The 27,388-nt window shown below is 39.9% G+C and overlaps 1 protein-coding gene across 1 annotated transcript in view; it reads left to right on the top strand.

The window, feature by feature from the left end:
* The window catches only part of akap6 (A kinase (PRKA) anchor protein 6), a 353,243-nt gene that overhangs the window by 234,974 nt on the left and 90,881 nt on the right, over nt 1-27,388 (top strand). Inside the window, exons 10-11 of the mRNA XM_067992171.1 lie at nt 17,647-17,795; nt 21,552-21,672. Of these exons, the coding sequence (XP_067848272.1) occupies nt 17,647-17,795; nt 21,552-21,672 (270 nt within the window). The remainder of the gene's footprint in view (nt 1-17,646; nt 17,796-21,551; nt 21,673-27,388) is intronic.

Consider the following 27,388-nt stretch of genomic DNA (forward strand, 5'->3'; position numbering starts at 1 on the left):
GGGTGGGGGGGAGCAATGGGTGAGACGTGGGGGCACTTTGAGTGGAGTTCCCACTTCCATGTCCCCTTTCGCCATCATCCCTCTCCTGGGCCAACGCCACACCACCCACTCCACTCTGCTGGGGAGCAGCTTGGTGCACATCTGTGACGTGGTGTAAGGCCACAGATAAGGTATCTGTCATCCTGTTTAAGGCGACAGACATCTCCTGCATGACGTGGTCATGGCCTGCATAGACTCATTTGAGAGCCATGTTTGAAGCTCCACGGAGGCGGCCACTCTCTCCATTGCAGACATTCTCTTACTTACCTGCAACAACAATCCACTACTGTTCCCTCTCAGCTGCGTGCATGCATGGCCGCGCAGCAGTCTGTTGTGGGCTGCGCACTTAAACATTCCGTCCGCGCACCAAACCAGTGCTCTCGGCCCCTCTCCCACACTGACCAGTGCCCAGACCCCAGGCCCTTCTCCAGCTCTGCCTCCCTGATCCCCAGTGCTCCAGCCCCAGGTGGGCTGCTCTGCCTCTGGTGCTGGGGAGTGTCCATAGTTTCCGAGTGTCTGATTCCGGGGCTCCAGCCCCGGGAGGTGGTGGATTCAAAGGCCTCCTTTTTCTTCTTCCTGAGCCCCTCAACTTCATCCAGCAGCGTTATGTTGGTGAGTGGTGATTGATTGCCCCTGGAACCAACAGGAAGAGAGCTCAGGCCAGAGGGCCAAGGGAGCAGCGTGTTCTGCACCAATCGCGGTGCTTGAGGGGTGGAACCTGAGTCGGTGAGTAAGGTGAGTTTGTGTGAACCTCTGTTAAACAATTTATCTTTTAAAAGCTAAATCGAGATTTCTTTTGTCAAGAAAACAGTTTAACATTTGTCGGTATTTTGTTTTTCTGGAGTTCCTATTATGAGTTTCAGACACTTTAGTGCCAAGTGGACCACGTGTTTAAAGGTCATTCATTTCCCTCTTTCCATGTCGCTGTTAGTTAAAGGTTCAGAGATTGTTTTCCCCTCATTATGTGATATTTAGAGGGACAATGTCTCACCTTTTCTGCGCCTTTAGTAGTTAAAGTAACAACCTTCCTGATAGTCTTGAGTCACATTCTGTAGTCGGGGAAACGGTTGTCTATTTTGGTGGCTTCTGCCTTTAAAATTCTCATCCTCTCATCAAATCCCTCCAAACCCTGTCTGTGGCTGTAACCTCCTCCAATCCTACAACCCTCTTTTTATAAGGAGAAACCGTTTCCAATGACCGAAGGGTCAGTAACCAGAGGACACAGAATTAAGGTGATTGGCAAAAGAAACGGAGGCGACATGAGGAAAAAACACTTTCCGCAGCATGTTGTAATGAACGGGAATGCGCTGCCTGAAAGGGTGGTGGAAGCAGATTCAACAATAGTTTTCAAAAGGGGATTGGATAAATACTTGAAGTGGAAAAAATTGCAGGGCTATGGGGAAAGAGCGGGGGAATGGGACCAATTGGATAACTCGTTCAAAGAGCCAGCACGGTGGGCCAAATGGCCTCCTCCTGTGCTGTAAGATTCGATGACTATCCCGTGGCTCGGGCCCCAGCCGTCGCATTGTTTACTGTGTTGCTAGGAAATGCAGTCAGTGAGCAGCTGATTGACTGCTTGGAAACCAGACAAGGAAGTAAAATCGAAACCGATGCGTTTGTCAGTGGCCAATCACAGACGGGACCTATCCACGCACTCAGAGACCAGGCATCTCCGCCCACTCAGAGACCAGGCATCTCCGCCCACTCAGAGACCAGGCATCTCCGCCCACTCAGAGACCAGGCATCTCCGCCCACTCAGAGACCAGGCATCTCCGCCCACTCAGAGACCAGGCAACTCCGCCCACTCAGAGACCAGGCATCTCCGCCCAATCATAGACCAGGCAACTCCGCCCACTCAGAGACCAGGCATCTCCGCCCAATCATAGACCAGGCATCTCCGCCCAATCATAGACCAGGCATCTCCGCCCAATCATAGACCAGGCATCTCCGCCCAATCAGAGACTAGGCACCTCCACCCAATCAGAGATGAGGGGCCCATACATAGAGGCAGCCAAAACTAATGAGACCTGCAAGATGTACAATTGGAATGCAATAATTTCTTAAACCCTGCTAAGGTTTCAATGGGGGGAGGTGGGATGGGGAAGGGGGAGGGGGGAAGGGGGAGGTGGGGAGGAGAGGCTTTAATTAAACTGTTCCCTATCCCAAAATTCGCACTGACTGATTTGACAGCTGTTTTGTATTTCTGACTCAATTTAAATATTCTGATCGCACACAATTTATTTCTGTTTGAATCAGTCATTAAGCTGATTTAACAAAAAGCTGATTGGAATCATTTCCATCAGTTAATTTTTAATAAAATATAACGAGACTGTTCTGCTCAATCCTAGTGCAACTTAAGAAACCCATTTCATAAATTATATAAATTTATCAGCCAATATGACATTAAATTGTTAAAATTATCCATTATTTTGTACATTTGTTCTGTTTGTTATTTACCCTGAATAATGTTTTCTAAAAAGATGATCTATTTAAAGTTGTGGGTTTTTTTACAGTAGCACACATAACCTTTATATCGGTGCACAAACCCAAATTAATTCCACACATGGCCGAAAAAGATTAGAGGGAACCTTGCAATCCACTAATGTTGGAGTTGGATTCCTCTATCCTCTCCGCTATTGTGGAGAGAGTGCATGGCACATTTTTCAGTACCTCGCAAAGGTGCAGCTGTACCTCAATCAAGCTCATTCTCAACGATAGCCCCCAGGGTTCAGCATCTGTGTCCAGCTGAACAGAGCTTGGAGAGGAGTGCGCCCTCCAACGCGGACTCTCCACAGCTGCCCCTGCAACCAGTGTCTGCTCGTGCTCACTTGTGAGTTGTGAATCACCAGGTGACAACCCAACTAACTGGTTAACATGACCCATCGAAGTGCCAGTATCTGCGCTAGTGCATGGCTGTATGTCCTGTGATGGTGTACCCTCAGAGGAATGAGGTCCTCTGAAGAATCAATGTCATCCATCTTCGCACATTCTTCTTCTATGCGTGAAGGCCCTTGAAGACAACAGAAAGCGATATGAATCAGTAATGGCAAAGTAACAATCTTGCCAATCACCATACTCAGGTTTCTCATAGTTCAGTCATTGATGAAATAAAGTCATGGTGATTGTGAAAGATGTTTAAGTTCTGTCCCAGGCATATGCGGGTTCCCAGTCTCCATCTCTGATGGAAAGGGATGCCGATATCCCCCTTATCCCCATGGCCTCCTCCTCTGCATCTGCCACCTGGACTATTTGTGGTAGGCCACCTTCAGTCCTCACCCTCTCCCTTGCACTTTGCGCTCTCTTCTCCTACAAGGGGCGAAAGAACAGACCTGTGAGCAACTGATGGTGATGTATTCACCTGATGGTTGAGTTGCGATCGCAGATTCCGATGCGTTCACTTCACTTACAGGTTTCCCACCTGAAAATCTACCCACCCATTCTCTTCCCGGGTCCAGGTAAAAATAATGCCCCGGGTATTAAAGTGATAAAGATGCCAAACGATGTCCTTCGTATTTCATGCATCACTCTGGCATTCCTGAGCAAGCATTTGGCAGTAGGAAGATGCAATCTTAATAACAGAGGCTTGTGTCCAATCCAAGACATTCAGCTGAAGCAATTTATAGTTTTCATGAGAGTGGCTGTACCTTCTGTTACCTGTCTCCACAGCAGGGGGATCAAAATGGAGAAATAGTTTCCTTTTTGCATGACAGGCTTTCCTGGTATAACTAGTTCCCTAAGGGCTTTTCCTAGTAGAGTAGGGACAGCAAAAGAGCTACACCATTTAAGTGAGAGGGGGCTATGATTTAAGTTAATCTGACTGGTTTCTCTCCTAACAGGAAGACACCAGCTTGTTGAATGCCTTTCTCAGAAAGATGGGCTGCGAAAGAGCTACATGTTGTGAGTCAGAGGGCCTTTTAACTGTACCACCTCCATGTTGGACCAAGGCAATGCTAGCTCTCTGAAATGGCTTTCCCAGAAGGCCAGGGGCAGCAAAATAGCTACTTGGACTTGGAAAAGCAAATCAGCTGAAATGTGGGTTAAAAGTCACAATGAGCAATCCCCCACTATGGCCCACTATAACCCTTCCTCTATTGTAGTTTTCTTTATGGCAAGCATTTTGGATCACACTTGCAGTCTCTTATTTAAGTGCTGTGGACCAGTCATTGGGCTCTCCTTCGTCCCTTCCTGGGAAGAGGGTTAGAATCTTCCACACAAACAGTAGGTCGCCTGAGGTAGTATCATCACCACCCCTTCTGGTAAATCCCTTAAGGGTTTACCTTTGTTCAGGAGTCATTGCAATATCTTTTTGTGACTATTTCTTCTTCCTTCTTCTCTAATGAGCATTCTATTGTCGGTGAAATCACACTGCATGCCTACATGCCAATTTTCAGTGTTTTGCACGAGCAGAAAGAGTTTTGGGAGCCTGGTCTGCAAGGCAGTTTTTGCTTCCATAAATTTAACGCAATGGGGCCCTCTTCACCCAGACAGGCTCTGCTCCGCCAGTCAGCCCGTTCCCGGTGCTAATGGTCCTCATTACAGTTTGTGTATAATGTAAGCAGGAATTCTTATGAGGATGGAAATTCTCACGTACAGTATGTACAGACGAAAATCCCATTAGTGCTGAGAGTAAATCTGGGCCTGTCCAGTTTATAAGCCATTGGACTCTGTAGGAAAAACCTGACTTTCCAGTGATTCTTAAACCTGGACAATAGTCAAGCAAAGAAAGTCACCCTCACGGTAGTTTTGTCAATCAAAAGTAATTATTTAATGATGTTATAATTCATACAAGCATTCATGAAGCAAAATCAAACCATACAGATGACCTTACTCTACCCATTATATACATAGTAATTCGCAATGTCATTATTTAATAATATACAAACATCAGGCAAATCATTAATATATATAACCTTAAACCAAAGATTTTTCATCAAGGCCTGAAAGGTAATCAGCTCTTCGGCACTTGAGGCTCTTTTCTTTTTCCCGTTCTTGGACTTTCCTATTAGTTCTTCGACTGCAGTGAGAGAGAGAGATTTTGCACAAAGTCTTCATTTCGTATTGTTTTGGACAAATGAGACATAGGATTGAGAGAAAGTGTAATTCTTTTTATCCAATCGCTCTATTTGTTACTAGGGCTAGGTCTCTTTGACGTAGTTAAGACCATGTGCAGTGATTTCAACCATGGAATGTGAGAGGTCTCTTTATTAGCTTTGTTTATGGCCTTCCGTGTAGAGATCGGAATATGTGGCCCCTTTTTCTCTAAACCAGACTAGGTTTTATAACCATTCCTTATACCACTTGCTTAATAGTATATCGTATGCTGGATGCAACACTCTGATGTTTTACGAATCCCAGTTCTTTTAACAGATTACCAGATAAGAATGAGAGACCCATGGCTTTCTCACAGCAATCTCCTTCTCTGACATCACCCGCTGCTGTGATGAAAAGCTTGTGTTTTGAAATCCTAACAACCATTTAAGCCCAATATTATCCATCGAGTATATTTATTTAATAATCTAGATATATCTATCCACACAGTACAATGCCTTTGGTCCCAAAACTCATCCTCTCCAATGCCATCAGTGTCTTTGAGGGAAGAAAACAGGATTTGCGAGAACACAGTTTAAACTAGTTCTGTCTACATTACTGTGTTTGCAGTTTTTCAAATGTCTTTGTTTAAAAGGGGCACAGTTAATCTTTTCCTTCCAATGCCTTTTTAACCCCACTACTCAGGTAGGTGCGGGCAGGGGGAAATGTTGGGGAAGGGAGGGGGAATGATTAGTGATAGGGTGCAGGATAGGAACATGGAACATAGGAACAGGAGTAGGCCATTCAGCCACTCGTGCCTGCTCCGCCATTTGATAAGATCATGGCTGATCTATGATCTAACTCCATATACCTGCCTTTGGTCCATATCCCTTTATACCTTTGGTTGCCAAAAAGCTATCTATCTCAGATTTAAATTTAGCAATTGAGCTTGTATCAATTGCCATTTGCGGAAGAGAGTTCCAAACTTCTACCACCCTTTGTGTGTAAAAATGTTTTCTAATCTCGCTCCTGAAAGGTCTGGCTCTAATTTTTAGGCTGTGCCCCCTACTCCTAAAATCCCCAACCAGCGGAAATAGTTTCTCTCTATCCACCCTATCTGTTCCCCCTTAATATCTTATAAACTTCGATCAGAAGAATTGGTAGCAGTGGGGGGCCAGTGGATGGCAGTGAAAGAGGAAAGTGGATCTGAAGGGAGGAGAAACGGTAGAAATGAAGGAAGAGGAAAGGGAACAAAAAGAGGAGAGGGAAAAGGAAGTGGCTAGTAATGAAGTGGGAGGTAAATGGATGGCAATTTCTCAATATCTCAATAGTCACTCTCTCACATCCATTCCCCCATCCCCAACTCTCCTTGTCCCAGTTCACAGAGGTACTTACTCTATCCCCTCTGGATACAGTTCAGAGACACTGCACCCCATCCAATAATGTGAAATAGATTGTAATGAAATGGAGGGGGAAGGAGCAGAAGCTGGGAGCAGTGTTTTGGCGGGGGAATAGAGGGAAGAAGCTGGAACCAGCACTTTGGAGAGAAGAGGGGGAATGCTGAGAGCAGCACTTTTGGGGAGGAAGATGGGAGAAGTTGGAAGTACTGCTTTAGCATAGGGAAGAAAGGAGAGCGGCAGCATTAACTGATGAGGGAGGGAGAGTGCTCACATGAAATGGGCTCAGAGAATGCCAGCATAAACTCTAGGGGGAGAGGAGAACTAGCATGAATGGGGGAAGAGGAGAAGAAGAGTACCAGCTTAACTGAGTTGAAGGGGGAGAAAAGTGCCAGGTTGAATTGAAGAGGGGGAGGAAAAAGAGTGCCACTGGGACGGTTGGAGAAGAGAGTGTCTCTCTGGAAAGTTGAGGAATTGGATGGGGTGCAGTGTCTCTGAACTGTGTCCAGAGGGGATAGAGTAAGTTCCTCTGTGAACTGGGGCAAGGAGAGTTGGGGATGGGGGAATGGATGTGAGAGAGTGATGGTTGAAATATCATTTTTGGAAGTGATGGTCTTTTTAACCCCACTACTCAGGTAGGTGCGGGCAGGGGGAAATGTTGGGGAAGGGAGGGGGAATGATTAGTGAGAGGGTGCAGGATAGGAACATGGAACATAGGAACAGGAATAGGCCATTCAGCCCCTCGTGCCTGCTCCGCCATTTGATAAGATCATGGCTGATCTGTGATCTAACTCCATATACCTGCCTTTGGCCCATATCCCTTAATACCTTTGGTTGCCAAAAAGCTATCTATCTCAGATTTAAATTTAGCAATTGAGCTAGTATCAATTGCCGTTTGTGGAAGAGAGTTCCAAACTTCTACCACCCTTTGTGTGTAAAAATGTTTTCTAATCTCGCTCCTGAAAGGTCTGGCTCTAATTTTTAGGCTGTGCCCCCTACTCCTAAAATCCCCAACCAGCGGAAATAGTTTCTCTCTATCCACCCTATCTGTTCCCCCTTAATATTTTATAAACTTCGATCAGAAGGTTGGTCTATTTAATATCATAATGTCACTTTATTTTTCCTTTTTTCCAAATTAAAAACCTATCAATTATGAAATGTAAAAGTGCATAAAATTAACCAGAATGTATCATTCTTAACGTAAAGTTCAAACATTTTCCAGGGGAACAGGACCCTGGATCCCCCCACACTTAAGAAATTTGCCAACAATTTTGTGATTTTCTTGAATCAGGCTTTCACGTACTTATGTTTTTCTTCCAATACAAGTGAAGGAATTTTCTGTACCTACCACTCTTCTGGTACAAAGCCTGTGTAACTACGTGTTTTCACATTTCAAGGCCATTTTCCAACTGTTAGCTCTTTGGGGGTTGTGTCAGATTTTTTGAAGCTGGTCAGCTGTTGCTGCTTTTTCAAGTTGGCATGTACTTGTATAATATTTGTAACAACTCAGTCTTACCTCTTAACTGCATTTGACACTATTGACCATTCCATCCTCCTCCAATGTCTTGTCTCTGAAGTCTACCTCCATGTCCAGGGTCCTCTCTTGATTCTGCCCTTACATGTCGCACCAGAGTCTTATAGTTCTGTAGTGCTCCTCACATGCAGAGATGACGTTTCAAAGTGCCTCACAAGGCAGAGGCAAATGAGTGGATGCTGAGCAGAAAGGAAAGGCAGGTAGGGTGGAAAAAGTTAGTGTGAAGGGCCCTGAAATCTTGGTAGGGGTGGAGTAATTTAAAAATTAGCCACCAGTGATGGAGAGGAGGGAGCAAGAAACAAGGGAGAACCCAGTGACAGAGAAGCAGAGGAAGCTATTGGGGATAATATAGCTGGAGGAGATTGGATGAGGTAAGAGAGAAGCCTTGGAGATATTTGAAAGTGGGGGATGAGGATCATTGGGGCAGTGGAGTTTAGAAAAAGATAGGGCAGAATCAAGAGAGGACCCTGGACATGGAGGTAGACTTCAGAGACAAGACATTGGAGGAGGATGGAATGGTCAAAAGTGTCAAATGCAGTTAAGAGGTAAGGACTGACTATGAGCTAAGGTCACAGTTGCACACGATGTTATTATGATTTTAACTTGTGTAGTCTCAGTGCACTGGGCAGGGTAGAAGCTGGATTGAAGGGTCTCAAACAGGGAATAGTAGGAAAGGTGGGAATGTAGTTGTGAGTAATAAATGTCCAAATCTGCTTTTATAAAATTACATTATCTGTTATTTTAATGACCCAGTTTAGTAATCCATCCATTATTAATATTGTATTGTGCAACTTCAACACATTAAGCTTTACTTCTTTTCCCCCTTCACTCCACTCCACCTGTTTGGTACCTCAGCTCAGATTTTAAAATCTAAGCATGACATCACCTAATCAATACCCTCTGATTTACCTTGTTGTCTTTTTTTACTCTATTCAACCTCAGTGGTGACTCAACTTAATGAACCTTGGCCCTTCACTCTTAAAAAATAATCATTTGATGGAATGTTTGCCTAAATTACCCTTATTGGTGGTAAAATTGCTGCAATTCTACCCACGGTCTGTCAGTCAAAAATATATATGATTTAAAATGAAGATTCAAATTAAATTTTAACTGGATTAACACTCCTGCTGCTCTATCAAGGACAACGTCCTGTATGTAAAGCAGCTAAGTGGAATGCAGCAAAATGTTCCTGTCCACCCAAAACCTGAGTGCATTTCTTGGGCAATATGTGATGCCATGACAGACTACTGCATCAGTCCATCCAGGAAGTAAATGGATCCAGTTGGGTTAGAGGATTCATTATTATTGAATAAACATTTTAAAAATAATACCTTTCAATGCCGTGAAGAGTATGCTGAGATCTAATTTATGAATAATAAAAGGCATAATGCTGCTAATTTGGCAATGTGATGGAAGCTTGAATGCACTGGGCCATGGAGTGGTAGGACATGAGTTTGCAATTGTGATTCCCCCATGTGGGCAACTTTCCTAATTGAAAATGTGGTTTCAATGGGAGGCCCTAAGCAGAAGCCAGACACCTCCAACAGGAGAGGAAAATCAATAAGAGAGTGAGTCATTTTAGATCATATTTCTTCTAGCTACATTGAGAAGAGGCCTGGAAACAGATTGCTTGCCCATTCTCTGAGCCAGAATGAATGGTGGAGAGAGATATAAATGATCTTACAAAGAACAAAAAAGGTATTGATTTATAGAATGCGGCAGGTCTTCTCTCAGTATTGAAAGAATAATCCCTTGATCTTGTCACGCACTTTGGAACTTGAGGAAATCTTGAGAGTTCACACTCAAACCTGACAGCTCTTTATAACTGTCCTTAGAAACTAAGAGAATTAGGCAATTAAATTTCAGAATGTGAATGTTTTTATAACAGTTATAGCCAAAAGGGGTTTAATCCTTACCACATAGAATAAACCAAACTCCCTATGGTTATTGCAACAAATGCTGTGAGTGAAGCTTCAAGGGTTAAGAGTCAATTATGTTTTTAATGAAAGTTACAAAACCTTGAGACTGTTCCCTCAGGCAGACATACAATAAAGCTGTTAAGCCAACTTTCACCCCCTAAAAGGGAAAAAGATCTGATTGTCACAAAATACTTTCTTTAAAATAGCCCAGCATTACCCAGATGGAACATGCCCAGTAGGTTGAAGAAGCATTTAAAAAAACACATGTGTTAACACTCCTAAGGGGACGTTATGGGGATGACATGATAGCTCCATACATCTTTGTTTCCCTGCCTCAACCAATCTAAAAATTCTAATGTGTACCCTCTAGTTACATTTTCCTTATAACACAGCAAGACTGTTGTGCAGAAGATGCTGCAGTGGTGCATGAAGTAATGATGAGGGAAGGTGGAAGCAATATGTGCTCATGTGAAAAGCTTATCCTTGTTGCAACATTACTCATGCGTGTGTCAGAGGCCATGTAAAGAAGTCATAAGAATTCAGCATTGAAAAGTGGACCAGTTTAAGATCACATTAATGGGCTATTTGTTCTAAATCTGGACACCAGACAGAAAAGAGCACCACAATTGACATTCTGCTTTGTTTGATTCAAACAGCTTTATTGCTGAGGGACCAGACTCAAGGTTTGGTAACGATCATACCTGTGCATCAAGGTGCTCCCCCTTTGTTGCCATGACATCTCATTTGCTTTTGCCATAACATCTCATTTACTTTTATTTAAAATATGTCCTCGGTGATATTAAGATAAACAGTAATCGTTGTTAAAAGAAATTAAATGTTACAACAAAGAAGCAAAATCTCATTTTCTGCTTGAGGTGCAGGAAAGTATTACGTTTCTTTTGGTTTCTCAGAGATTCAATCTAATTTAATTCTCTGTCGTTTCTAAATAAACACTCTTAAAACCTTTTTCATCCTTGGGAATAAGGATGATAGGGGTAATCAATATTTCTAGCATTTTAATTAAAACCGTTAGTGGAATAAATCCATTTAATTATCCGTTAATGAAATACAAGGTCATTTACCTGACAGGAACTTTGAAGGTGGATTATTAGATAGAAAAAAAGCAAACAAACTCCATGTCAGAACCATTTAGCTGCTGTCAGATGGAAGGTTATCAAAAACTTTCAAAATTTTTCATTTTTTTGGAGGGATTTTCAATTTCTCATTAATGAAACTGTGAAGATGGTAGAAAACTACTGTGAAAACACGGGTGTGACCTCAATTAAAGCTTTCTCTTGTAAATGTTTTGTAGTCGTGAGAACTGAACTGAAAGTCCTTGATTTTTAAGCTGTTAAGTCCTTAGCTTTTAAAAGGTTAAGGAAGAAATTTTAAATTACTCTGTATTTATCACCAATGTACCAAAGAAAAAAAAAGACACAGGGTTTTGATATAATATCACATCTGCATCATAGTGCACATCCGTTATTAATGTAACATTGCCTTGCTTCAGAATTTAATCCAAAACAATATCACTTTACGATGGACTATCTCAGTAGAAGTAAAACTGACTTTAGTTGAGTCAGAAATATAACATTTTTCTGTGTACAAAATGTCAATGTACAATACACTTGTATGTTGTGTGTTACCTATCCTTTAATGTACGTTGGACATTTTCAAAACCACTTTCTATAGCCTTTGTTCTTGCTTAACTTCATTATTCAGTCTTCCTAGCCAGTGAAGTATATCTCTTTATCCCAGTTCTCACTGATCTTTCACAATTGTTCTTTTGTCTTTCTCATTACCAGATATTAAAATCAATTTCCTTCTATTACTATCCCTGCTAACGTACTGCAAGCTTTTAAAATCAATGACTTTCACTATCTCTGTTCTAATACTCTTTCCCCTAGACATTCATTTATTCTGAAATAACCTGATAAATTTAATCTATTATGTAGGGAAAAGGATTTTCAGTAACATTGGTAGAACTGTAGAATGTACCAGGCATTGGGCTGTAAATCAGTATAATTTATGTTTCTTGTAATATTTAAATTGTGCAGTACACTTCAGTGTTGTGGTTACTTTATTAATGGTGACAATTTTTTATTTTAAAAAGAGTAGTATATTTTTTATAGGGTATTAAATATTTTCAAAATACTAAAATGTACTTGTGCAAAATCAATTTCAATGTTTTTTGTAGTCATCTCATGAACTAATAAAGAGTGGCACCGGTTAGGAACAGCTACCCTGGCATTTGCATTATGGATTCCTGCTAAATGTTCCAAAAGCACCGTTCACTTCTCAGTGACCATAACAAATCTCTTTGCCAATTTAAGATATAATTTGAGAAATAGAATTTATTTTTATTCTCGGTACACTCTCAGCTTGAGAATTTTAGCTGTGACATTAAGATCAGCTTTTTACATGTCATCTAATGCATTGCTAATTAAGGTTTGCATGTTCATTAAAGCTTAGGCCAATGTTAATTACATATATTAATGGAATCTTGTGTAACACCTGCCTAAAGCGATGGCCTTTAATCTTCCAAATATCTCAATTGAGGCTGCTGTTGTTATGAGTTTTCCATAATTTGAATTCAACATACAACCATATAGTTTCTCGATCATCTTTTGCATATTTTTCCAATGCATATATTAAATGCATGCCTGTAATTTTAAAATTCTGAAGAGTTTATTAATGCTTGTCACTGGAGGCACTGAATTTTTTTTATCTCTCTCTGCAAAATATATGTTACATTGACCATCTGTTTCTGATATAGTCCTTTCCTGTTTGCTTAACTCCTGTGGAGTTTTTTCAAATGCTTCTCTGTTAGCTTTAAAGTATATTTGAAGACTTTCTATTCATTGTTTCTATCTGCATAAAGACAGAAAACATTTAGAATTTTATTACTGTTTTATTCAAAACACTTGAGCAGGAAGATCATTTTACACTGTGTCTGTCTGTTACATTGCCCAGGAAAGGAGTTGCTATTGTTTTTTTTAAACCACTAAAGCTTTTTTTAAGTGCTTTTTTTTAATCCATTGATTTGAAAGATTTCCAGTTACTCCTCAAAATTCATATTTTGTCTTTGAGTTGATATTTGCAAAGCTGATACACTTCTTTTTATTTCCATCAACTGTAAAGATTGAATTATTTAATATTAGGCAGAATATTTGTAATTATTGACAGGTCTTGTAAGAGTATACTTAACTATACAATTGACTGACATATCACTGTAATCTTCAATGATGTATGAATGATTGATGTTTACATATGCTATCACCAGAGTACATGTTAGAGCTTACAGCAATCAGAAAATTCATTGTGAGCATACAGAGCAGGGTATGAATAGTAAATGATAATGGTTCCTACTGGCAATGCTTTACATACCTCTTCTGATTGACAGAATACCCAACAGAGAATCCACAAGGGACTTCCAGTTCAGGAACTTTCTTGCAGATAGTAAATTGGTGTTGGCATACACACAAAATAAATGACATGATTCAGCAGATTTCAAATCCGAACCTAAAACTCTGGAGACAGAAGTAAATATTCATCAAACAGTTGAACTTTAGATTGATTTTATTTTGCATCGGCAGCACTGTGTTAGTTTTAATCCAACCTCGGAAATCAGGGATCTCAGTGCAATGGATATGACCCATATGTGTTGTGCTTTCTTCTTTTTTTTGTGCACGTGATTCTCTTTGAAATAGGAATATTGGTGCTGTGCAGTCTCATTTGTACATTCCTTAGCAGTGAGCCCGGATGCTACTGCCTGTGGGTAGCCGTAGTTTGGAACGGAAGCACCAGTACTTGCTGGCCTAGCACAAATTTGTATCTTGCACACAGGTTTGGATAAGTCAGAAGCTCCAGTAGCCTGCATATGGAATGGAAAAATCTGAACTAAGGAGCATTAAAGGGATCACTCTCATTTATTTTATTGATGGGGGAAAGGGTATTGCTTAGGAATAAATGCCTTATTTTGTGGTCTAATTCTTGAAACTACATATCAGTAATTACCTAATGGCAAACTTCCAGCTCAATCTTCTCATTTGCCCTGTTTAGTAGGTGGTTTGCACGCATGATCACTAAGTATGCAACGTATCAGTCATTAGCACATACCATGTTTTGTTTTGCATTTGTTGACAGTTTAATGATACCAACAAGACAAATTTATCTCTTTTTTTAAAGACAAGTTTCTTCAGGTTAAAGAAGAAAGTACATGACTAAATAGCAAATAACAAACATTTCTGGATAAATTTGACCAGATAAGGAAGATAGGCGGGATGTGCACACTGCAAAATATTTAAGTAAGCTCCAGGTCAGTTTATAAAATGCCCATGAGGCATAACAGTCCCACTGAGCGCCTTGGAAAGCTGGTTTGATGTTGCACTGGTCTACTCCATACAGAGTGAAACCCAAGCAGTGCAAGACTGCTTCCTCCAGGGGTCACACTTCACTCTTCTGTGGACTTTGGTCAGGATCCAAAAGCAGACTAAAACTGCAACTTTAGTCTTGCTAAACTTTAGCAGAATCTGCTTTGCAGTGATTCTAAAGTTGTGGTATATGTACTGAAACCTAAGTCACAGCATGTCCCAAAGAGTAAAAAGACAAATTTAAGACTTCTTCATAAGGAATTGTGTTCTCTGATTTTCCTGGATTCTGTTTGATTTTCACTACATATCAGAACTCTTATATTAACCATCTGAAAACTGGGTTCATGCAACAAGGCCAAGAGTTTTCCAAAACTGTTTGTATTGTCATTGGATGTACACTTTACTGGACTATTGTATTGAAACCATTTATATGTTGCGTAAGTAAAGTATTGTCATACTAGCTTTTTGACATGTCTTTTTGCTTTTGTGTAATTATTTTACTTGTAACTAAATCTATTCATGTTAGCCTGAATGTAACGTCCTGACAATGTGGCATTTGCCACCTTTTGGAGTAAACCAGTGAATGTGGTGGACATCTAATGTAGTCTTTGGTGCATTGTACCATAACTAAGGGGTAATTGTGTGTCCCATGGTGCACTATCCACTCGCTGGACAATATCTCACTCACAGCAAGCATAACAGTGCAGGTTGTGCCTCTCCAGTGTGACCACAAAGCAAAAGTATTGTGTAAAGCCTGAGCTGTAACGTTCGGGATTAATTTTTATGGAAGTCTGTTCTGTTAAGTGTGTAATTTCACAGGACATTTTCTTTTAAGTGTATAGTTTCACAGATCCATGCCACCCAAACTCCCCTCCCCCAGATCCTCACATTACAAAAGCTAATCTGTTAATTGGTCAATTATCTACTGGAATCCAGCCCATAAAGATACCACACTCAAAAGCTCTTTAAGCATTTCTGCATGGATTATTATGGTAAATAACAGTCTTCTATACATAAATTAGTTTTGTGGTTGGTGTAAGCAAATTATTCACATGTTCCTGAAATAATGGAATAAATACTTTATTTGATCAGTGGAGTCCCACATTCTGTTAATGCTTACGTTAAGAGGAGTACAGGTGGGGAAATCACTTATAGACCTAACAGGAGTACACTGATCAAATATTGTGTTTAAACCATATATATGTATATATATATCAGGAAAATGTGAATTACTGCTACATTTGGCAACTTAGAAAATTCAGCACCTTTCATGTCCTCAGAATGTCTCAAAGTGCACCATGGCCAATGAATTAATTTTTTGAAGTATCGATAAATGCAGCAATTTGCACTCAGCAATGTCCCACAAACAGCAAATTAGATAATCTGTTTTTTTTGGTGATGTTGGTTAAGGGATAAATATTGGCCCGGACTCCGAGAGAACTCCCCATTCTTCGTGAAATAATGCCATGGGATCTTTTACATTCTCCTGAACAGACAGGCAGGGCCTTGGTTTAGCATTTCATCCACAGCACCTCTGACAATGTAGCACTCCCTCAGTACTGCATTTGAGTGTCAGCCTAGATTATGTGCAAGTCCTGGAGTGGACATTGAACTCACAACCTTCTGACTCAGAGGTGAGAGGACAAAGCAGCCCGCTTGATTGGCACCCTATCCACCACCCTAAACATTCACTCCCTTCACCACCGACGCACCGTGGCTGCAGTGTGCACCATCCACAGGATGCACTGCAGCAACTCGCCAAGGCTTCTTTGACAGCATCTCCCAAACTCACGACCTCTACCACCTAGAAGGACAAGGGCAGCAGGAACATCGGAACAACACCATCTACACGTTCCCCTCCAAATCACACACCATCCCAACTTGGAAATATATTGCCAATCCTTCATCGTCGCTGGGTCAAAATCCTGGAGCTCCCTACCTAACAGCACTGTGGGAGAACCTTCACCACACGGACTGCAGCAGTTCAAGAAGGTGGCTCATCACCACCTTCTCAAGGGCAATTAGGGATGGGTAATAAATGCTGGCCTTGCCAGCGACGCCCACATCCAATGAACGAATAATTTTTAAAAATTACTCAACCAAGGTGACAACTGTGCATCTGGTTGATTGGCATTGTGTGTAATTATACCAACGTATTGCAAATTGGAGTGCCAAATTGTAGTTCGTGCCCATGGTACCCCACAGTTTGAAGCCTTAGCTAGATCATTGGGGAAAGGTACTTCCTATGAGAAAGGAGGGAGAGTCAAAGAGGGAGTCAGCCTATAACATTGTCACACTGCTTCAATGCTAATATCAGCTATGGAGCAATGTTGGCCGAGGAAGGCTTGGAGCTAGGTCTGCCTGCCCACTGTTTCAGTTAGGGGAATAATGCTCAGTATTGGGAGGGAACCCAAAAAAAACCTAGGATAACAAGAAAAATAACTACAAAATTGGAGACAAAAACTGAGTTTGAAAGCAAGCAATATTGCAGTAGAAAGTCAAGCAGCAGCATTTTCACACTGCAGGTAAAACATTACTGAGATTTTTAAGGAGGTTGCAACCTTGATTATTTTTACTGTGGTTTGTTTTGCTTGCACATTGAAAACCATTGTACCAATATCTTGAATTACCCTAGGATACGGGCAAATTAATTGCGTTGTGAACAGAGGTTATGGAACACAATTTGACTGAATTGGGAACGCTAATGAATGCTATTGGGGAAAAGTTTGTGGTCTAAAGCCAGATTTAAAAAGTGAGAATTGAAATGGAATGGAAAACATTGAAGGTAAAATATTAATAACTGTGGAAGCAGCCTGGGATTACCTGAACAATTCTGTCCTAGACTATAAGGTGGTTGTTGTAAATTGCTTCTGCCTGTAATTTGCAACAATCAGAGCTATGCAAGAGAGCTGTGCTGATGGAATTAAGTGATCTAAGCCCTTGAAACTCTGGTGACAAAGTTGAATGAATAGTATTGTAATGCCAACCAACTGAACAAAATTCTGACATTGTAAAATCACTCCCACACTTTGCCCTGACTTGGCCTTGGAGACAAGAAATTGTAAGCAACCTTAATTGTTAACCCACTGAGTACTGCATTTCATTTAGATCTTGCTAAATGTGAGCCTGCATTCTGTAAAATTATACAATTGAATAGCACACGAGGGAGTGAGAATACATTACACATTTTGTGAAAAATCTAAGTATGCCAATTTATTGATGCAATGCCCACATGCTAGCAGGATCCTCAAAGGACAGTATCTGAACTCATGGCATTGGAGACTAAGATTACAGAGAACATCCTGAACTGTTTGTTGAATGCTGAGTTTACTCTTTACATGCACCTTTGTTTCTAGGAAGAGATACAGCTTATCAAGTTGGAGACCAGGAGAGATGCTGTGGAGCAGATGTCACTGAAGCTTTATAGCGAACAGTACACAAACACTAACAAACGAAAACAAGAATTTGCCGCAATGTCAAAAGTCAATCGGGTAGATACTTACAGGTAAGGAATTTACTCCACAATTACATTTTTTATTTAATAATCCAATAAATTATTTCATGAACTACATCACATGATTGTACTTAAGTGCACAATAATATACATCTATCTTTGTGACTAAAATATACAGTGTCATTCAGGAGCTAGCCCATATCAGGCCCTAGTTCATTAAGTAAGCTTACCCAAGATGTTAAAGCAGATGATGAAATGACAAACTTGAACATAGGTCTCAAGTATTGTTTTCTGGTGCCCCCAAGCTTTTGAACAGATGCTGATAGACACAGGACTTTGTGAGCTTAATATTATACTCTTCATTTCTTTACACATTCTGTTTATTTTATATATTTTTAGCAAAATGTTCTATCATTGCACTGTGTCTAAGAATCCCAAAATAGCTGCTGTTTGAACCAGCTCTGAGCATTTGGTTTTCCATCTCTTGTTGGTGAAACTGGCTGGTTTATACCTCAGAGCATTTCACCAACTGGAGGGAGAGTAACAAGAGGGCAGTAATGGTGAAAAAACACAATCATCTCCAGCCCAATCGCAGTCCAGGTATTTCCAAGAGACCTGCCTTATATGTTGCTCCTCTTGATGTAGTTCCATTAAGGAGTGGAAAAAAAATAGAGGATGCGTCATCATACAATGTGTGCGCACACTTGGGGAAAGAATTGCTCAGGTCTCTATATGTTGCAACATCGTAAATACTTTCAAAAAGAACACAATTATGATTGCACAACAAATAACAAGCAAAGCAATTCTATTCCTTCCTCCCCATGTGTCTCTATTTTGTTATTTTCCACTTTTTATAGCTTATTTGATTTATGACAAGAGGAGAATTATACAGGGCCCAAAGTTCCGGTACTTTGGGAGCAAAAGTGTAGTTCGGTGTAGGGGGCCGTGTTCTAGATTATAAGTCACATATGCCAGTTATACCCATTTTATAATACACACTAAATTCCAGAATTGGGCACTTACAGAAGACATGCCCACCCCAAAGCGGTGCATGTATACAAGTGACAGGATAATGAAGGCAAAAGCTGCTGTCCCAGAAATTACAACATTTATACCAGAATTGCACTTAACTTGCTAAGCCTGTAGGAAAGAGGGGTAAGTTAACTGCTTAACTTGTCAAACTAGGAAGTGGCTAAGTTTATAGGCTTTGAATCGCGACAAACTTTGTTTGAAACATCTGTTTTGACTGAAGCAATTAGAAAAGTATTTTCTCAGCTGTGCTGCTAAGAAAGGATTCTGCAAGCTGCCTTCCAACAGTTTCAGGCAGGGAAATCTTTTTCTTCCCACCTTTGAGAAGGTTGTGGGTTCAAACCCATTCCAGACACTTGAGCACATAATCTGGGCAGTCTTTTCATTGCTGTTTGTGGGACCTTGCTTTGCACAAATTGGCTAATCCATTTCCCTACATTATAATACTGGCTGCACTTGAAAAGTACTTCACTGGCTGTGAAGCGCTTTGGGATAGTCCTAAGGTCATGAAAGGCACTATATAAATGCAAGTTCTTTCTTTCTGTCCTGAAGCCCTTACCATGGGGGTTTTCTATGGGCATCCCCATCTGTGTCCTAATAATGGAGGCAGAACAAGAGTAGGAGAAAGAGGAAATGAGAAAGGCATGTAGGATAAGGCTGCACAAAAGAAGAAAACTAAGTAGGGGGTATGCTTCCAACAGAGTCCACAATCCATTGTGGAGGAGCTCTTTCCCTCAACTTGACAGCTGCCCTGAGAGAGTTGTTAAATTGGGAACTCTCCAGTATGCCACCCTTTTCTCATGTATGAGCTTAGACACTGGTGTCAGCAGACTATTCCACTGTGGGGTCCATCACAGCCAAACCTGATCATGTACTCACCTGAAGTTCACACATGCACACATCCAGCAGGGGTCACTGAAACACCAATCAGGAGAGGGAAACCTTTCATTGTTCTCCTCGCTATCCCAGAGGCACTGAGATTACAACTACCCCATCTGAAATCAGCCAACTCAGCACAGATTGGGGATTGCACTTGGTCTGTGTGGCTCAGCTACTCACTGTCTTAACCAATCAAAGAAAAATCTCGGGCTTACACTTAAATATCAAAGTGCCATTAAACTTTTGGGAAGGAACATTGCACAGGAGCAGAGATGATCCATGGAGTACAGAAATTTATCATGCACTAGCATATTTTAAAAACAACATTAAATGATATCTCTTGCGACTCTGTGTGATTTATTTTACTTCAATTCCATAAATTTTTTCTTTTGAAAATTATTTAATTCATTTAAATATAGAGACTTATCAATCATTTACAAAATGTCAGATTACAAATTAGAACCACATAAAATAAATTGAATTTGAAATCCAACCTAAACTGTGTAACATGAAAACTTTAAAGAGCACATGCAATTTATTTTGGTACATGTGCAGTTGGGTCACATGCATGAGACAGTCTTTGAAGAAGTAACAAGTTGTTTATACTTTTGAGTATGCTTGAAGAGATCAAAATTCCATTCAGGAGTTACAGCAGAACTTGTACTCTACATTTAAAAGGTAAATGCCTCAATAAATCCAATGTGCTGCTTTAGTTTACCCAGATAGAATCTATATGCAAAATTTGTGAAATGCCCATTGAACAGATCTTTATAGTTGCAGCAGAAACAATTCCATTTTTAGAGTTGCAGAGTAGAATTTCTTTATTCATTGTTACACTTAGGTCTATTTTTATTGAACCAGACTTTGGAATTTTTTTTGAACGTGGCAGAAAATCGTTCTGTTGAAGAAGATTTTTCTTCCTTTAACTGTCATTGAACGACACAGTTCTAAAAAACCTGCCAGAATTCAATGGTTAATTTTTGTTAAGGATCATTCAACGTCCAGTGCTGTTGATGCACATCGATGTCAGGAATGACATTTATGTAAATCTTGAGAACTGTGCATTGTCTTGTTGATGTCTGCACTTTTCACGATTACCACTTTTTACTGCACCAGAGTGCTGGAGCTGAGTTGTAAACTAGAGACTTCGCTTGACTCAGGCACTGTGCTTTGAACTGAACACGGCTTTAATCCTTTTAAGCTCCTCAATCTAATGATTTATTTAGCTGAAAACCGTAATGATCTCCCTTTGAATTTTAACGATTACTGTCTTTTTGAGAATTCCTCATTTTGACTTTTTGGCCTCACCTTTGCATCGAACATGTCTATGGGGAACACCTGTCTAGTGCTGCAACCAGCCCTTTTGAGTGGTTTGGCATACTCACTCATGCCCAACTAAAATGTCTGTCTGATATACTTTCATCTTCTTATAAAACCTTTGGCTGTAGGTTTGCCTTCTGTGCTGTTGTCCCTTTTATGTACCTGATACACATCTATCTAGTTGAGATGATGCTGAAAAATATGACATTGAAATGGAGAATGTTAAACTGGTTTAAAACAAGAATCAGGCAATGACTGACTTTGTCAATCATTTCTCCATGATATCTTTTATTATATTTCTTTCCTTGAAACAGTGATAAAATAATGGTCATAGGTTTTTCATTGCTAAAATCTAATTATATGAATGTTTAGTGTTTTTGTCTCTCTGATGCATTATTACCTTATTTTATTAATCATGTTGCGCTATCTACTTATATTAGAATTTAATGAAATCTTGCTGACTAGTTTCAAGTTTTAATTTTCTCTATAACAAGCAATTAAATTTTCCAGTCAGTATTCATTCAGGAATATATATTTTATTTATATAATGCATAATGCATTTTTAATTCTACTTTCCAGCCTTCTGGACTTTGAATCGGAATACACGGAGCTCTGGGATTGGCTGATTGACATGGAATCCATAGTGATGGACAGCCATGACCTGATGATGTCAGAAGAGCAGCAGCAGCATCTTTACAAGGTTAGAGCCTATGTTACTGTCTTTACGTGGATATGGAAAATCTGATTAGCCTGACAAGTCTTTCTCTCGGAGGACATCTTGACGTTCATTGTATATATCATGGTGCCTATTAGAATTCCCTTCCCTGTCCCCAACTTCATTTCCATCTCCTGCATGCCAGCGGAGAGTGCAGACATCATAATTGCCAAAGAGTTCCCTTTATCACATTCTATTAAGTTTAATTTTATAAAGGAATGAAGAATTCTTCCCATAGATGAGTAGAAATAAAGGAGACAGGATTAATAAATAGACTGAAACAAAATGAATAGTCAATGAAAGTAGGGGCTCTACTTTACAGCATGTGTTTTGATTTGAGGTTTCAGACAGATTAGTCTGTCCTTCAGAAGCTCTAAGAACAAAATTTACCAGGAGTCTGGTTTATCACTGCACCGACACTACTCTGCTTTCAATGAATTTTTATTAGTAATAGATAAAGCAGCCTTTAGTGCTTTAAGTTGTTATTTTACACGTGATTAAAACAAATATTTTAGACTCTAATATTAATTTGAATTCCCTCAAATCATAAACGAGAAATATATATTTCAATACCTTTCTGTTACATAGCCTATTAAATACTCTATTTTGTATGATATTACTTTATCCTTTTATTGATACAAAATCTCAAAGCTTATACTGTAGATGTGATGGAATTTTAAAACAGAGCAGGGGTAATATGTTAGAGCAATTCAGGGGTTATTTTCAGCAGAATCTCCACAGCAGTAAATCTGCCTCGTTTAGGCTATTTTTTATTGTTGTAATTCTGACAGTTGTCATCCCTGAATTGCTTTGAACATATGGCACATTTCAAAGAGCAGATTGTGAATCGTAAAGGAAAAAAATTAATAACCACCATCAGAATTGACAACAGGATAATGACAAGAAACAACCACCCTCTGGCTCTTTCTGTAATTTTTCATTTTTATACAAGGAATGGAAATTCAAGGTCAAACAGAAGCCTATCTCTTATCTTAGTGGCTTCATCAGAAGTTACTATCATCTTTAAGAGTGGCACCAGGAGAAATATCTCAAGTCCAGGTTTGCGCATTATCAGTTACAGAGCGGGAAGCAGCTAGGGGCATTGCCTATCATGCAGCCAGCAGGGGGTGAATGTCACTAATGCGTAGCTGGTGTACAGGGGTGACAGATAAGGGGCAATCAGATTTTGTATTTTTGAGAAACCGTGACGAAAGAAAACAGACCATTTGCAGGAACAGCACTGGGAGAGAATCAAGGGTGGCTGTGAGAGCAAATCACACATACATTCTCCAGGGGCATAACTACATACATGAAAAGAGAATTTTTGAGGCACAGTAGTAAGCACAAAGGAGTTTATGTATTCTTTGATTTTCATTTGAATGCACCACATTTGGAGTCCTTCCTTTACCTGGATGAAACTAGCATGCTGCTAATTAGCAGTGGGCAGCGAGGCACATACAGACTCCTGAAAGAAGCAATTTCTTTAGACTTCAAAGTAGCCCTTAGCTTGTCCAGAAGAATCAAGCGCTCTGTTTCATTTGCTGTTACTATCTACTCACAGCTTCATTCCTCACCTCCACTGAACTTTATCCTTCCAGTCTCCTTTGTTTAGTTCCTTTACTTGTTTTTGTTAACTGCTGTTATAAAGAAGTTTTTTTTAAGAATATAGAGCATTTCCTCCTACCAGTATTGTCCCCGACAGATGAAGGCATTGGTTATCTAATAAAATGCAGGTTTCTTTCATTCTGCAGTAAATTTTCTTCAGAAATTCTGCCAATTGACAATATGCAGGATTTTGGCAAAATAATAAAGATTAGATTTAGCTTTAAGATAAGCTTTGTGAATAGGAACCTTTGAATCCAATTTCTTCTCTTTGTACATAATGAAAGCATGCTCAACTAATTTGGAGGTCAAAGGCTGACCAATGACCATTTTGCTCACCTCTAAAGATATGGAGCATTGTGTGATTGACATTGCGATTCAGCAAGCGCAATTCATTTAAAGGCATACTACACCCCTCTTGTTTAATAGTATCTTTATACTGAGTTAGTTATACCTAGGCCTTTAAGTTTACCACTGTGTTTAAACAATGCCACCATTTTGTGCCTGTAATTTTCAACAGATTTTTTTCTTACCAGGCCCAAAACTAAGAGTTCTCTCCTATCATCCCTTCCCTAACTACATTTCCATCTGTGCCAAACCCACAGAGAGCAACATCTTTTCTCGTAATACTTTGTGGTGCTGGTGATGGGGGAGGGATGGGAGAATCTCACAACAAAGTTCCAATTTCTATTTTACTTCCCCTAAGGATATGTCATTCTGATGTTGCTTTGCATCTACGTGTAAAAGGTAGATTCGTTTATTGAAATAATGTAATATGATTGGCTGGGGAGGGGCATTATTCCCTAGTACAATACCATGTTCTGAGGCTGTCATTTGAATTTCAGATGCAGCAACATCCACATTCTTAAAGAAATCATGCATTGACCCATCTACTAATGGGTTTATTGTAAGAAAACAAAGGTTCTGTTATGGAATGAGATCCTCAAGCTATCCACTTAGTAGTAAACCTTTGAATTCACGCTCCATAGGCAAATTGGTAATGGAGCATGAGTCTTTCAAAGGTGGAAATGAATAGTTTTTATTAATAAATATATATTTTAAGGCCATTTAATTTTCTTGGTGTACACAAGATGCTGTTTTGTTTATCTTACCTTGATGCACAGTAGTGACATCATTTCATTTTTACAACTTGGCTTAACGGCAGTGTCGAATGTTGCAATCTTAACGATGCTAGTGTCACAACCATTCCCAAGTGGCTTTATTCCCATTGAATATCAGGCCCTGTCTCCATTTAATGGTCTCAGTGAAGCATATCCTTTCAAATCTAAGTAGCTTTGAAGTATAGCACTGCTGCCATGTTTGCCCCTAGTTTCCTATCACCTTTGATATGTCACCCAAAAGGCGAGTCTGAAACTTTATCTTGTTAATTTTCTCTGCCTCTGTCAATTATTCTTCTGGCTCCAAGCCTTCATCATGTCGCTAGCTATTGCTATTTTCTGAGCTGTTATGTATTTGATTTTATTTTGTCACGGTGTAAGCCAGCACTTATCATGCGAGCAGCTAGCCATGCGACTCTGCCAGATTTATGGTGCAGGTTTTCAAAGCAATTCGAGACTACACATTTCTCTCCATTTCTTTCCTGGATGTAAAGTTTGCCTTTTACCAGAGTATTTATGTAGTTTTGCTTTAGATATTTGTTGCAATTGTTTATTCACTGATTATATTCAAGCCTGATGTCCCTGTGGTTTGATTCTACAGTTTTAGCAGCTTGTTTAGTACAGATTTGATATTATGATTAAGCATCAGATGTCACAGTCTGATTTTTTTCCATAGTTGAAGCCACAGCTATTATCAGTTGTGTGAGTTTACTGTCACTTTCAAGTGTCTGATGCTGCTGCAGCTTCTCTTACTCTGACTTCACTCATTTTCCTGCAGTCTGATCACACAGCTGCAGCTAGTTTTTTTTTTCTCTGAAGTTTTCTATAATATTAAAGTGCCCAATACCGTTACCACTCAGCTTGAAGTTCTGGAATTTACTGTGTTCTGATGCATCAGAAAATGACGTCCTACGTAAGAGTTAACTTTGATTTGCTTTCTTCATTGGCAAGGCTCGGTTGAAGCTGAGTAAAATGCAGGCTTAAAACATGGGAAAAAAATACATACTTTCAGATGCTTGTAAATTAATTTGTGATATATTTTGCATTTCACTAAAGTTAGCTCTTCTCTTGGTAAAATTCTGCAAAAGGTTGTAAAATAATAATTAACTTCTTAACCCCTGTAAAAAGAGTACAGGATAAATTCTTACTTTATCAGAGAGTCAAGGGAAATAGTAATCATCATGGGAAGAAGACTACAGGATGAAGAGGGGATACAAAGTGCACATATCTAATCATATCTGTACTTCATATTAGATGGTATCTTCAGCCATCCAGTGCTATAGATACTTGATTCCAAGCATGCTATTGTGTGCAGGTCTTTATACTACTGCAGCTTAATTAATTTAGACAGAAATACTGGAAATGCAGAGCAGGTCAGGGTTCTATCTGAGACATTAACCTACCTTTCGCTTTTGGATGATGATTGACCTGCTTTGCATTCCAAGTTTTTATTCCAGATTTCCACTTGTTCAACTCTGGTTTGTTTGAAGTTTGATTGTTCTTTTTTGATGCTACAGTTATGCAGTTCTCAGATGCTATAATAGCTGATTTAGTCTAGAATACGGAATAGTGAACAAATGTCTGTTGCTACTGTAGAATATACAACAAAATGTTTTTTTTAAATCTGTAACTACAGCTGTGATAATTGGACCTTCAGCAGTTTATTTAGTTCAGAGTCTGAAATCACGATAAAATATCTGGCTATAATAACTCATTTAGTCTGGAGTTGAATCACTTTTTTCCTCAATAGTTGTGATCATTTCTCAGATGCTACAGCAGCTCATTTTTCCAGTTGATTTAGTCACTGGTTTACTCACCTTATCTCCCCTTCTGTAGCCTTGAATTCCCTACTGGGGCTTGGATCTTGGGCCCTTATTGCTCTCTCCTTCTTGCCATCTTACCCAGTGGCCAATTCCTACATGTGAACCTTGACAGTGAGCAGGTTATTTTGTCCTGTCCCCATCTAAAGTCCACATAAGAACAACTCCTGCAGTATATTCCTGAATAGCAATGAGGATAAGAACTCTCTCTAACCCAAGGCGATGAAGCCATTTGTAGCTCCTTCATCATCAACCTGGCTGAGATTAGCCAACTAAACACAGACTAGGGATTGAATCTGTGACTTTCCTGGTCTATATGACTCAACCACCCACTGGATTAGGTCATTGAGCCATTAAAGGAGCTGAGTGCCCTATATAATATTGTGATCAGTTGTCTAATGGTGTAGCAGCCAGTTTATTTTTGAGGGTCTTATGGCTTCCCCTCCTCCCCCACTTTTTGGCAACCCCGGGTTCCCTCATATCATATCTCTCTCAGACCTTCTGGTCAGGTAGGTAGAGCAATCTTATTCATGGACATTTCCAAAACCCCATCAATTATGCTCCTTTGGTAACTATCCAGGAGATGTGCTTGAGCAGAAAGTAAAGGGATTTATTCTGCTTCCTCTGTCCACGTGATACAACTGAGACTACCAATTCCATCCCTAGCAGAAACCTCTGTGTGAATGGCAATGGATATTGGGTTTTGAGAGTCCAACATTCTTGTGTATAGCTACTGAACTGCATAATTACTGTTTTTCCTGTGTGAATGGCAATGGCTATGATCAGCCATCTGATGCTACTGCTGCTTGTTCATTCTGGAGTGTGACGTCATGTATATTGATAGGGTTTCAGATATGTTTGCCACCTGCCTTGTTTTAAACAAAACTGTTCAGTTTTTGAGTGGGCTAGTTGGAAATTTTGAAAATGTAAACTGGACTCCAAAAGAGCAGTTTTTAATATAGCATATTTGTTTCTGTGTCTTATGATGTGCAAACATTAATTATGAAGATTTAATACAAAGTTGTATTGTTTTTTCCTCCCCTCCTAATAGTGTTGATTCCTGTTAGGATGGTATTGTACTGGTGAGGTCACCCTCCGGTACTTCGATCAAGTAGCCATTCCTCATGTCCGGGACTAGACGGTGAGCATTGGCAGGCTATT

This window comes from Heptranchias perlo, chromosome 10 (assembly GCF_035084215.1).
Source record: "Heptranchias perlo isolate sHepPer1 chromosome 10, sHepPer1.hap1, whole genome shotgun sequence".
Classification (NCBI taxonomy): Eukaryota; Metazoa; Chordata; class Chondrichthyes; order Hexanchiformes; family Hexanchidae; genus Heptranchias; species Heptranchias perlo.